At 37.5% G+C, this 14537-nt stretch overlaps 1 protein-coding gene across 1 annotated transcript; it reads right to left on the bottom strand.

Moving 5' to 3' along the window:
• Positions 1 to 7690: 7690 nt before the first annotated feature.
• On the bottom strand, positions 7691 to 8623 carry LOC125078565 (olfactory receptor 4C16-like). Its single transcript, XM_047691453.1, has one exon. The coding sequence runs from the start codon at positions 8621 to 8623 to the stop codon at positions 7691 to 7693; it is 933 nt and encodes a 310-aa protein (XP_047547409.1).
• Positions 8624 to 14537: the final 5914 nt, after the last annotated feature.

The following is a 14537-nucleotide window of genomic DNA, read 5'->3' as shown; positions in this document are numbered from 1 at the left end:
AGATGGCGGCCTCCTGGTCTCTGGCCCAGAGGAGCCGAGAGCCCGGGGCCCCACTCTTCAGTGTGCCCTCAGAGAACAGTGCCCAATTACTGCCGTCACCCTGGCCTCTGGCCGCGCTCTGAGCTGACTGAGCCTGTGACAGGTTCGAGGTAACCCCGAGCTTAGAGATCACTCCTCGGCTCTGTCTCTATAACCGCTTCCCCGTTCTAATACCTGCAAGCTCTGCAACACTCAGACACCCCCGATCCTTCTGTGACCCTGTGGGACCTGAGGCCACGCTGACCCCGCCTGGGCTTCACCCCGGTTAAGCCTCTGGAGTGATGTCCCTCAGCGGAACAGACTTTTAAAAGTCCTGATTTTGTGCTCCGTTGCTCCGCCGCTTGCCGGAGCTTCCCCCGCGGTCTATCTTCCCGTCGCTTTGGATTCACTTCTCTGCCAGTCCTACCTTTCAGAAAGTGGTTGATTTTCTGTTTCTAGAGTTGCTGTTCTTCTTCTCTTCGTTCTCCCATTGGATTTGTAGGTGTTTGCAATCTTTAGATAAGCTATCTAGCTGATCTCCGCTACCTGAAGTAGTCTCAGCCTGCTACTTCTCTGCCATCTTGACTCCTACCCCCAATTCAAAGGGATTTTAAGTTAATGCACATAATGACCCCATGAGATGACATTAATATTTCCACAGAGGCACAAAGAGATAATTGATAAGATTCGGCAGGTAGTAACTAGTATAGTAGAATTCAACCTTGCTAAGATGCTTTACTGACCCTACAATGATTGTGACTAGTATTTCCACACTTTACACAGAGTAAGGCCTTAATAAGTTTGTCTGAATTTTTATTGAAATAATAAAATAATGTGCTGCATATTTCAAAATTACATATAAATTTTGAATTGTAGTACTTAGGATACATATTTTTATTTTACAACTTATATAGTCCACTCAGTAGAACTTCAATTGCACCAACAAAATAAATTACTAAGGTAATTATTAAGGTTTTGATTATTTGATGATGGCAAAGTAAGTAACATAAAATTTAAAAAATTTATTTTTTCATGCTTTATTATAATACAGTTTTAATTCTGTTTCATTGCCTAATAATTTAATTTCTGTGCTTTTGATGTCAGAAATACTGCAAGGAGGACTATGTATATATGAATGGAAACAGGAAGATGGCTGAATGACACACCATGCAACAGTCTCAAAATCTAATTAGATATGCAGCTTAAGCATTTAGTAGAAGAGGCAATTTTATGTGAGATGCATTTGCCAGATGTCCAGGATGATTCATGTTACCACCTCAGACATTGAAGCCAGAGAGTCTGACTTTAAATCCCAGGTGTACCTTTCATGGGCAATGTGACTTTGGTAAGACACTTATCTCACTGGAATTTAGATTCTTTCCCTATAACTATATTTTATCACACATCAGTAATATGGAATCAATATTAATATTATAATTAGTATTATTGCTATTATTCACTATTATTATTAGAAACTTTATGGCACAATTTACAAAGAAAACTTGGAAATATCTCCAGGGCAAAGCATTTCAATCACAACCTTTAGACTGAAGTTTTTGATGCTCAAGGACAAAATAAGACAACAGCTCACTGCACAAAACTCTGTGACACTGAAATATAAATTCTACACTCCAGGCCCTCATCTATGACATTGATGTGTTCATGAATGTAGACAGTTTGTTATAGCTGAACTGATTGTGTAAGCTACTTGATGAAGATCATACATTTAGTTGGATTCAAGGATTAAGTTAATATAAAATGATACTTATATTTCCTCTAAGACCTGATTCCACACATAAGGGATTGTCCTATTTTCCACATGGATAACATTTCAAAGAGGATGCAAAAGTGGCATATTTAATAAGGATAAAACTATCCTCATTTTATACATATTGAGATATGCATTCTCTGGTTCTTGGGTTAAAGCTACGATTTTTTCAAAATTCCTTTTACACTGTGGTAGACATAATTCCAAAATGTCCCTCAGGATTTCCTGCCCTAGTCCTGGGAACTGGAAATATGAAAATATAGCACATGTTAAATGTAGAATTACATGTCTAAAGGGATTTCAACAATGTAATTAAGGTTATTGGTATGTTAACTTTGAGTTATGTGTTTGATCGTATCTAATCCCACCAGCTCTCTAGAAGAAAAGAATTTTTCCTGACTGGTAACATAAGAGTAAGTGAGATTCAAAGTACAATTAGACTAAAATGCACCATTCCTGGCTTTGAAGACAGAGGGGCCACATGCAAAGCCCTCTGGGAGCTAAGAGCTTACCCTCCCTACCCCTTCCCCTTTCCAGCTAGGAAATTTCTGGAGACAAGAGACTCCATCTTGATGTTCCATTCTCCTTTCTAAGGAATAAACTCTTGAACTGGGCCAGAACACTAATTGTTTTTTACAAGCAATTACTCAGAAAATCCAGCAGAACAACTATCATTTAGACCATAAAACTATTAATAAGAACTTCATGAGAACAGAAGCATTAACTACTGCATACCAGGAATAATTTTGTTTGACAGCATCAGTAGAATAATCAATAGAAATTAAAAGTGGGGTGCCTGGGTGGCTCAGTGAGTTAGGTGTCAGACTCTTGATTTCAACTTAGGTTATTATTTCAGCTTTGGGTTGAGTGTGGAGCCTGCTTGGGACTCTCTCCCTCCTTTCTCTGATCTGCCCCATCTCCCTGCCCTCTCTCTCAGAAAGAAAGAAAGAAGAAAAAAGAGAGAAGGAAAAGGTAATCAAAAAGCAGTTGATGGGGCGCCTGGGTGGCTCAGTGGGTTAAGCCGCTGCCTTCGGCTCAGGTCATGATCCCAGGTCCTGGGTTCGAGCCCCACATCAGGCTTTCTGCTCAGCAGGGAGCCTGCTTCCTCCTCTCTCTCTGCCTGCCTCTCTGCCTACTTGTGATTTCTCTCTGTCAAATAAATAAATAAAATCTTAAAAAAAAAAAAAAGCAGTTGCATCTGACAGTACCAAATGAAGGTTTTTGTTTTTCTCTCTCTCTCTCTCTTCTTTATCTAAATCATGTGATTTCTCCTTTCTTCTTTCTCTTAAAACAAATGAACAAACAAAAAACCTTGCTTTCCCTGTGTTATGCCCCAATAATGGGTCCGTGATTAAAGGAGTGAGACTGATATAAAGTGAAGGTCAAACAAAGCTTTATTTCACGCCAAGCATCAAGAATCTAACCGAACGTTTGGGGATGCACCTCTTACAAGAGAGGGTGACCCTTCTCTGTTTCATAGACTAGCTTTTGAGGGCAGAGGCCATGAGGCCGGGCCTGGCCACGCACAGGTGACCAATGAGATTGTAACACACACAGGAAACTCCACAGTGATGCTAGGTGACCAATTGAGTTACAATTTAACCTAGTAGACATTTGACCCAGCCTATTACACCTTGATTAAGATTGGCGCCATAAAGTCTCCCAAAGGGCGGGGGGGGTGCCCATACTCCTTGGTAGCTAGGGAGACAGTATGCAACCCCCACAGATTGATGTCTCCACCTAACCTGACCCACCCTTGTATCCGGGCTTTGTTATTTGGAGCTGGTTTCCGGGACTTGTTTTTAAGTGAATCCCTTGGGGGAAGGGGAGCAGGGACAGTTTGAGGGTTAAACAACAAGGGTTTTGTTTAACCTCAATGAAAGCCTCTTGCTAAAATATAAAAATATAAAATAGGTCCTTACACCCAGCATGAGCAGGACACTTTTCCTGGTTACACCAAAATCCATGTTCTCCAAATTGCAGTTCTGAGACCCCCAAATAGAGGCCTGTGTTCTTTTTCAGTTTCTCCTCCTTTTCCCAGTTGAATGAAGGGACTTTGAAAAAAGAAGATTTATTATTCACAAGTCACAGAGTGTACAACACATGCCTGGGGCCACACAGTTTGATCACAAGTACAGAGAGACAGGAAGAGACAGAAAGAGCTCACCAATCTGAGGTTCTGCCTTTAATAGGTTCAAGAGTGGGGTACCCAGGATTTGGGGGTTCACTACTGGTGAATTTAAAACATAAAGTACAGGAAGAAAAACACAGAGTCATACAAATGGTCAAAAGTCATTTAGAAGTCGTCCAGGGCTTTCCAAATGGGGGACTTCATTGGTAGGGCAGCCTGACCCCTCACCTAGTTGTGTAGCTGACATTGTGTTCATTGCAGTTGAGAAGTCTTTGAAATGGATGATCCAGCCATCAAAGGTTAATGTTAGTACTTTACATTATAATAAAAAAAGCCAGGAATCCTGGGGTTCAGTCAATTAAGTGTCTGCCTTTGGTTCCTGTGATGCTAGAATCCTGGAATCCATTCCCCCATCAGGGTCCCTGCTCAGAGAGAAGTGTGCTTCTACCTCACAGGGTAGAAGTGGCCCTATTTGTGAGCTCTCTCTCTCATAAATAAGTAAAATATTAAAAAAAAAAAAAAGAAGCCAATTGTCAGGCACTTACATTATGCCTAAATAGGATCAAATTTTGAGGTGCTGGGGATTAGGGCTCCAAAATATTCTTTTCTTGAGGGACACAAATTAACTTTTAACATAAAATGTCAAGTCTTAGGTAAGTGTTTTATGTCAAAAGATTCTATGTTCAGATATATGATTTTTTAACTGTAAAGGGTTTTTTTTAATTATTACATGCAACAGTAGGCAAAATTATTTAAAGTACATTTTTACTAAGAGAAATTCCATGTTATTGTTTTTCACTATTAACCGATGTTGCCTTAGTTCCTCCAAAGTTTGAATCAAAATTTATCTTCAGGATAGCCCTTTTAAAAAGAACATCTTTTTTTTCTTTAATTATTATGTGTAAATTTATGGTATACAACATGTTGATTTGATATATTAATATATTGTAGTATGATTGTCATTAAAAAAATAAGAACTTGCAAGATGCATTGAGAACAATGTAGTATCAGTAATGGAAGTTATAACATTCTGCAATTCATGTGAAGTGTTTAACACTAGTATTAAAGATGTTTCTAAGAATTATAAGAAGCATAAAAATAAAAAATAATACATATATATATATGTATATATTCTATGCTCAATCCTCATGTCATGTTGTCATGTCATGTTTTGATTCTTTCATTTGAGCTTATTTTCTCTGAACGTTTTATGTGAAAATGGACATATTGATGACTTCCTGATGGGATACTTTTCTACCTAGAAACTTTGGGATTTAATTATTTCAAGCAATTTACTTTAGAGCCCTCTGAATATGAACTGACTTTAAATTACATTCACTCCTAAACTAGCAAATACAAGAATAATACAGACTATGAGATTATGACAATACCTAAGATTAAAAAAAAAATGGACTAGCAATTGTTTCATACTTTTGGCAGCTCTCTCTTATACTACTTTTCCACAGATCTAACAAATAGTTCTGTGACTAAAGCAAACAGTATATTCAATGAGGCATCTGCAGAAAAATGTGGGTCTACAGAAAAAGTTGATCAAGGTAGACCTCAACTCTAAACTTTTGTTTACCACACTGAAAACACCCCCATCATTAAGGATTCCCACAGGTCAAACTTGCACGTTGTGGCTAACTGTAATCCTACAGTTCTTTCATGTATGACATGTTCTCCTAGAGCAAGGCTGGACTTTCCTGCTTGGCCTTCCTTGTGACTTGCACCTGGTTAGATATTTAGAAGCAGTGAAGGGTGTGGGAGGAATCTCAGGAAGAGACCAAATATCATTGTCTGACAACTTATTCAAATGAGATAATCACAAGGTACCTAGGCAAGGGAAGACTGTTGTTGCCCTGTTTCAAGGGAGAGGGACTTACTTATGACAACCACAAGGTTGCAAGTTCATCTGCGAGTTCATGGTTCTCTCTCTTACCCACACAAATATGTCTACTTTAGATATCAGAGTCCTACACTTTCCCTATCTGAAATTAGATCAATCTCTATTGGCAACAGACATGGTTACGGCAACCACAGGAATTCCGTTTCAGAAGCATACCCAGGAGACATTTTGAATATAGTGTCTCTGGGGAGGTACCTAAATGAGATCCAACATACTCCCCTTTTCATACATGCCTTGTCTTGAAATAGAAGAGGACTTCAACTAAAACTCTGCCAACTGAGATCTACTGAAGTGTTACCCTTGCAAGAGGAAAATCAGTAACTAAGATCAATGATAAAGTGCTTGAGATGGATAAATTCTGAATCCAAAAAAAAGTGATGTGTATATGTCCCTAGTGTTTATTGTGGAATCACAGAGAAATAGATGATTTTTTTTTCTTTCCAAGCTAAGAAGTTCTTTTTTTTTTTTTAATTTTTATTTTAAGTAGCTTCCACACACAACATGAGTCTCAAACTCATGACACTGAGATAAAGAGTCACATGCTTTACTAACTGAGCTAGCCAGGTGCACCTCAAGCTAAAATGTTCTAATGTTCCCAGTACAATAAAGTTAATATAAACTTAGCAATTTTGATATAATTTAGTAATTTATAAATAAAAAATATGTTCAAGAAAACAAAAATACTCATGTTAAATATTCTATATGGATAAAAATACAAATTAGAAAATAAGTTAAAACTGAAAGATTCTTAGTGATCATGTAACTCAATACCTCAATGTTGATGGATGGTGACAAAAGGTGATATCCCTATCCACTGCCAAAATGCAGACTTTATACAAATATCTTGGTCTCTCTCAAGTTACCCTCTTTTCTAGATTCTATTAAAACTCACTAAGATAATTCATACATGTGATGTAACTATTTTTGTTTCAAGGCCAAAAAAAAGACTCTTTTGAGTTTTAACATTCCTTATCAGTTATTAAATTCAAATTCCCTTTCTCAATCATTGGTTGCTTCTATGCCTTACTTATAGCCCATATGAATATATCTACTTAATTTGGGACATGTATACAGTCATAATAACCCAAAAGTGCAAATAAATTATTATAATTTGTATGACCCAAGAAAAAATTAATGTTTCCCCCAAATTAGAAGTGCTCATTGTAGAGCAAAAAGTTTTTACAAGAAGAATGCAAAGAGTACCACTCCAACTATCCACCTATCCAAGGTAAAAATATTCCTTCAGAAAGGTAAATACTTACACTATTTTCTGCCACTGTTCTAGAAGAATCTAAATAAATATGAGAAGAATTTGAAGTATGAACCCGAGAAATAAAAGGCAATTACCTAGCTAATAGACTGTCACTTAAAACATGAGGATTTTACAATCATTTGAAACTGGTGCTTTCTGCTCAGTCAACCAAGAACAACCAAGTTGAAGATCCATAATCAGACATGATGCGACTGAAGTGTGTAATAAAAAGGAAGTCATTTGAAGGAGGAAAAGGCTGCCAGGCTGTGGATATAAACATATAAAACATAACTTGTAAACAGAGAACATGAAAAGTCAATATCAAAAAGGGCAGAGAAAACACTAGATCAAAACCACAGTGATGCCACGCAGCCAAGAGAGGCAGAGACACAACAGTGAACATCTAAGGCATGTGTCTTGACATGGCTGTTTGTACCTGGTGCTGTCCCTTCTGTACATGAAAATGACTCAACACTAATCAGTGTACATGTTCATTCTTGAAGGAATGAATTCTCTTGTCCTCTAATGATGTTACACCACAATAAAAAGATAAGATTCTCAATGGGCTTCTAGGTGAATCTGAACTATGAAGAAAAAAATTGAAGCACCAATTCATCTTTTGTCATCTGAAATCAACTTTTTCCTCCATAACTTCCTCATGGCATCTTTCACCTCTGCATTCCTCAATGTGTAAATCAGAGGATTGATCAAAGGTGTTCCAAGTGTATAAAACACAGCTATCATCTTATCCATGGGGAAGGTGGTTGCTGGGCGTGTGTATATAAATATGCAAGGACCAAAGAAAAAGATGACCACAGTGATGTGGGAGATGCAAGTGGAGAAGGCTTTTCTCCTCCCTTCAGCACTGTGGTTTCTCAGAGAATACAAGATGATAACATAGGAGCACATCAACATGACAAAACTCACTGTACAAATGGCCCCACTATTGGACACCAAGAGTAAGTTGACCACATAGGTGTCTGCACAGGCAAGTTTCAACAAGGGCTGCAAGTCACAAAAATAGTGATCAATCACATTAGGACCACAGAAAGGTAAACTCAAGGCAAGACCAATCTGAGCTAAAGAATGCACACAGGACCCCACCCAGGCTGTAGCCATCAGCACAGCACAGACCCTTCGACTCATGATGGTTGTGTAATGTAAGGGCTTACAGATGGCCACATAGCGGTCAGCAGCCATGAGGATAAGGATGAAAATCTCTAGGCAGCCAAAGAAATGGAATGAAAAGACTTGTATTATGCATTCATTGAAAGAGATAGTGGTCTTCCTCAAAAGGGCATCCACAATCATTCTAGGAGCTATGGTAGTACAGAAGCAGGTGTCAGATAAAGATAGATGGAAAAGGAAGAAGTACATTGGACTCCCGAGTGTCTGGCTGGTCTTGATAGTAGTAATAATCAGAAAGTTACCCAGCAACGTCCCCAAATAGAAAAGCAAAAAAATGACAAACACAATTTTTTTCCTAACAGGATCTTGGGTCAACCCAAGCAGAATGAACTCAGTAACATTATTATTCAGCTGCATGATTTCTTCAATTAGGAGATACTTGAGTATGAATTTGTTGATCTGCAAGAAATAACAGAATTAATTCATGGTGTGATGTGTGATTTTATGGAATAATTTAAGCAAAATAAATATTCTTCATCATTAATATTTTAGGGGTGAGTTCCTACATGTCACCTCAATAGTTTGTTCCTCCATTTATAATGGCCACTTCATAATGCCATTATGAGTCTCAACAAACTTGTGAAAGTTGTATCTTCCTAGAGTATACTTCAGATACAATCTTGTAGCATTTAAATGATTCTGATTAATTTTACCAATTCAATGAATATAAAGTTAAAAGATATGGCTCCATTTTATTATTAATGTCATTATTTTTGCATATGTAATATATCTTTGGACCCATGTTTTAATGGTGTGTCACTTGGCATTTTAGATATTTTGACTGCCTTTGCAGGCTCATGATACAAGTATAAAATCACACTCCATTATATGTATAAAATCACACCCCCAAAAAGAAGAATGTCTTATTTTTGCATATATTTATCATCATATATTTTATATATACTTACAGAAAATGTATATTTTTATAAATATGTAGTATGCCCTCTGTCACTGAGTATTTGCTCCCAGCTATTAGAGCTTGAAAAGAGGAACAGGAAGTACTTCTAACTTCTAAATAATACACTTTTACCTTGAGACACCCTTATGATATTTAGTATTTGACATACACTAATGCAGATAAGAGCATGAATGTTCTTTGATAATTGATAATATCTCAAATATCTGCATTTTTTTCTCCTTCCCATTTCTAGAAAACACTCCTTAATGGACACAAAATCCCTGAGGTTGCATTTAAATGAAAGGGGGTATTGTTATGCAATAGTTCATGTTTTTAGTAACCCAAATTTTAGCTTAAGCACTTTGGATCTGAGGTTATTTAGGGAGATGTCACCAGATAGTTCACGTAGGACCAAATCAAGACTGTAATCTCCACCAGAGTTCTATTAGTCAGGTAGTGAAAATTCCACATCCTTATAACAGAACAAAGATTCAGAAGAGTGAGTTAGATATTGTTTTAGACAAGAATAGTAAATAATCGGAACTGGCTTCATTCAATTTGTTTTCTATCCTGGTAAAGTCAGTGATCATTCATCTTTGAAATTTCACTCCTTTCAAATTCAAATTTCGAAAAAAAGATTACTGCAGACTTCACTTCCAGGAATAAAATCTTTTCTCTAAATCTTTCTTGTCAAAATGGTGTTGAAAGGGATACTACGTGCAAGTAAAAATACAAACTGAAGTATAATTTAGAAGACTTACCAAATATTTAATCAACATTTTATCAATAGTATCTTTCCATCCTGGAATGTCATTTCTACCTACTTCAGTTATCTCAAAACTTCAGGACCCAAATTCCAAGAACTCTTTTCTGGAGGTCTTCAGTAATTACACTTTGATCAGCCATCAGAAAGGATGAATACCCAACTTTTGCATGAACATGGATGGAACTGGAGGAGATTATGCCAAGTCAAATAAGTCAAGCAGAGAAAGTCAATTATCATATGGTTTAACTTACTTGTGGAGCATAAGGAATAACACAGAGTACATTGGGAGATGAAGAGAAGTGAATGGGGGAAATTGGAGGGGAAGACAAACCATGAGAGACTGTGGACTCTGAGAAACAAACTGAGGGTTTTAGAGGGGAAAGGGATGGGGGGGTGAGACTGGTAGTGGGTATTAAGAAGGGCACATATTGCTTGGAGCACTGGCTGTGGAGCATAATCAATGAATCTTGGAACACTGCATCAAAAACTAATGGTGTATTTTATGCTAACATAACACAATTAAAAAAAAATAATTCTCACTCCTGTTCTCCAATGGCATCCTTTATAGTTCTTCTTATAACATTACATATCATGCTTAAATTCACTCATGTGAGTGCTTTCTTTAGCTTCTTTCTTGGAATAAGAATCTTTGAAAAGTACTTATTCTCAGGATTTTATTTTCCATAGTTCAAGTCCCAATGCCTTGTACCATGTAAGTACTTAATGTTTTTTTTTTAATTTTCTCAATTACCCCTTAAAATATATTTATCTGATGGTTTTAGTAGTATTCTGATTACAAAACACATTTGCATCATTAATGACTTGTGGGTCTCTATCTATTATGTGTGGCAGACAAACATTCTCCTAAATTATAAATCCAGGAAGTAGGCTGAGATCAATTTTAAACAATGTAATAAACATGGAGCAGAACATGTTGTATTCTGAAGAGCATCACATAACCGTGTAAGATTCTGGGACACTGATATCCAAAAAATGATCTTCTTACATATTAGCATTTTCTACATGAATCTTTAACCCATAAAGAATTCAAGGAGTGCCTTGACATTTTTCACATCTTCTTGCAACCGAGGCATGTTTTTGTACATGTCTCTGTGGATGACCACATGTCCATTTTTTCCAAGGACATGTTAACACTTTCATCCGGTTCTCCAAGAAATATGACATACAAATGAGTTGCAATGACCTAGGGTCAAATAACCCTAGTATAATAACACATCTTTTAATAAGTATTGCACTTACCTCAACTTTTCAAACAAGTATAGCCAAATTTGGAATGGCTAAATCTGTCAGCACAGTAGCAAACTATGTGTTGGGCTTAGAAGTAACAGAGAAGAGCTGAAAGAAAAGCACACAGGAAAAAAATGGAGAATAGATGAGGGTGGAATATAGACTGTCAGGTGGATCATTCTATCCCATAAATCTGTTTTTCTGCAGCAGCCACGGTGAGTACCACTGGTTTCCTTAAGGGCTTTCTTCAACTACCTAACCCTCCCTAATTTGGTTACACTAGACTTCCACCTCTGGGAGAACCACTATACTCATTTCTGTGCAAAATCCACATTCTCTGTGGAAGGTTAACAGGCTGTCCCCAGATTCTTTATCCCTTAGGGAACAAACTGAGGGTTACAGAAAGGAGAGGCGTGGGAAGATGGGGTAACTGCAGGATGGGTATTAAGGAAGGCATAGGTAGTTATGAGCACTGGGTGTTATACCCAACTAATGAATCACTGAACACTACATCAAAAGCTAATGACGTACTATATGTTGGCTGATTGAATATAATTAAAAAAAAATGAAACCCTCCCACCTACCTGGCACATTACCTTTCATTTTCATGATATCCTGTTGCCTCCACATCATCATGATTCCTCCAAACTTCCCATGAGAAGTTGTTATTCAGCTCTGAGATTAAATCTCAAATGTGTGTATCAACTGCAAATTAAGTTCTTAAAATATTATTTTGAAACATATAAAGAGTAATAATTCCATACTGTGATGTACAACTTTCTATGTTTTTAGAGGATTTTTGTTTGTTTTAATTTTAGAGTGAGAAAGAAAGAGAAAGCAGGAGGAGGAGGAGCAGAGTGAAAGAAAGAGAGAAACTCAATCAGACTCCCCACTGAGCATAGAGCTGGATGTGGTGCTCAATCCAGGACCCTGAGATTATGACCAGAGCTGAAATCAAGAGTCAGCTGCTCAAATGGCTGAGCCACCTAAGCACACCACAACTTTCTATTTACGAATGTCACTTGGAGATGGGAAAGCTGGCATTCTCCTAACGCTGTCAAGGTCACTGCCTCAGTTGACCTTTTCTCTAATTTCTCACCAGGCATAAGCTCTTCTAACCTTTAATATCCATATTGAGGATGTATTCTCCTCAGCTACCTTATATGAGAAGTATTTGTGAACCTTTTTGCATTCTGCTACCTCAAGAAACTATTAAGAAAAACAAAAGGGGCACCTGGGTGGCTCAGTGGGTTAAAGCCTCTGCCTTCGGTTCAGGTCATGATCCCAGGGTCCTGGGATCGAGCCCCACATGAGGCTCTCTGCTCCGCAGGGAGCCTGCTTCCTCCTCTCTCTCTCTCTCCGCCTGCCTTTCTGCCAACTTGTGATCTCTGTCTGTCAAATAAATAAATAAAATCTTAAAAAAAAACAAGTGAAGAAAGAACCCTTGCAGTATGAAATCTATCCTTCCATCCCCACACAACAATGGAAAGCCACACAAAGACTTTCACATACTTGGTACTCATAAAATATTTGCTGAGTTCAAAAATCATTTTGTTCTGAAACTTACATTTCATTTTATCTCTTTACTATTTTAACAGTAAACTTTGGCAAAATTTTTTTTTTTCCTGTTCCCTTCTCAGAGGAAGGGGAAGCAATAGTCACGAGACCTATGAAAATGTATTGTTTAAGTATGTTGAATTATTCTATAATGATGCCTCTCTGAGTGCAAAGGTGTAAGTAATCTGTCACTTACCTGCTAGGACACTGTAAATTAATGATACATATTTCCATCCCTTTTTGAAAGCAGCCTTCCCATAGAACACTAAAAAAAAAAAAAAGTCCTCTCTGTATCCCTGAGGGAATATTTTAAATATAATGATGTAAAATATTAGCACCCTAGAGAGTACTATTCCCTAAAGTTGTCCCTTCTTTGTTACTCAAAAACATCCTAGATGTTGTAATACATTTAACTTTTGGTTCATCCATTCAGCCTACAGTAGAATAAGTTAGCCCCCCCTCAGACTCAAGACCAAATACAAACAAGGGTTTGGTGGTCTTAGGTGCCTCAGACTAACCAAAGATATAGGGGGAAAAAGGAAAATACAAATGTATGGTGCTAGAGAACAAGAGAACAAGAATAAGAAAAAACAGTGTGTTGGCAAGAAAAACTGTCTCTGATCCCAAAAACTACTCCAAAAACCTACTCTGATCCCACCCAGTGCCCTATTTCATTTTCTGTGCTTTAGGAGACAAGCTTCTCTAGCTTTTGTAATTTATTCACAAGTACAGTCCAAGGAAAACAGTAGAGTGTCCTAAAATCAGAGGTTCTGTTCTGTGTGCTACAGCCAAGCCCCACCAAAGAACCACAGATTTGTAGCAATTGATCTGAGGATTAGTACATATACTGAATAGATATCTCGTATTATTTCAAACTCATTTCCATTTGTTTCATTAACTAATATTAGTAAAAATACACTTGTTAAGGAATTCCTCTTACTGAAATAATTTTACCTCACCAAATATTTATTAAATGCCTTTTATATACTATTTTATCACTTTATATCTTATATATTTTCTTTTTTTTTTAATATTTTATTTATTAGACAGACAGAGAACACAAGTAGGCAGAGAGGCAGGCAGAGAGAGAAAGGGGGAAGCAGGCTCCACGCTGAGCAGAGAGTGCGATGCAGGGCTGGATCCCAGGACCCTGGGATCATGACCTGAGCCGAAGGCAGAGGCTTTAACCCACTGAGCCACCCAGACACCCCTATAATTACTTCTGAATAATTACCCACATGATGGTAGATGTAGTAAGTTAAAGAGATTATTTCTGAACTAATCTAAAACTACTAATTTAGAAAAAGCAGATTGAAGTGAGGTCTGGTCTGGAGAGACAACTAATAGTCCTCTAGGAGTCCCTTCAGTGATGGGCCTCAATTGCATCTAGGGTCAATAGCACTGAAACACTGAATCCCACTAAACATCAAATAAGACCTTGAAGATATCAGGTTGTCCTCATAATACAGTGTGATATTTTTCATGAGGGGCTATAGGATGTATCATCAATAAGGAGAACCTTTTGTGGACATTTGTTGTTTTGATGAAACATCTCTAACGCAGATACACCGTGCCTACTTCATGAAGATGCTAAAGATGAGCTATAAAAACTGTCTTAGTGAGCCTTGATTGATTTTGCCTGAGATGAGTTTGTCTTCCTTCTTCAAATGAACCTTGATTTTCCTCTGAGGACACACAAATTCTCAATTTTCAGTATGAGTTATGAGTAGTGTTATGCCCTATGGGTGGGATTATGACTCCTGTGTGGCCAATCAGAGAGCATTCCCCCCCATTGTAATGAT

Source organism: Lutra lutra, chromosome 10 (assembly GCF_902655055.1).
Source record: "Lutra lutra chromosome 10, mLutLut1.2, whole genome shotgun sequence".
Lineage (NCBI taxonomy): Eukaryota > Metazoa > Chordata > Mammalia > Carnivora > Mustelidae > Lutra > Lutra lutra.
The sequence above is the reverse complement of the archived record's forward strand: the minus strand, read 5'-3'. Positions and strand labels throughout refer to the sequence as shown.

Excerpts from the sequence above, each read along its gene's own strand:
- LOC125078565 (XM_047691453.1), bottom strand. The coding sequence starts at position 8,623 with ATGCAGCTGAATAATAATGTTACTGAGTTCATTCTGCTTGGGTTGACC.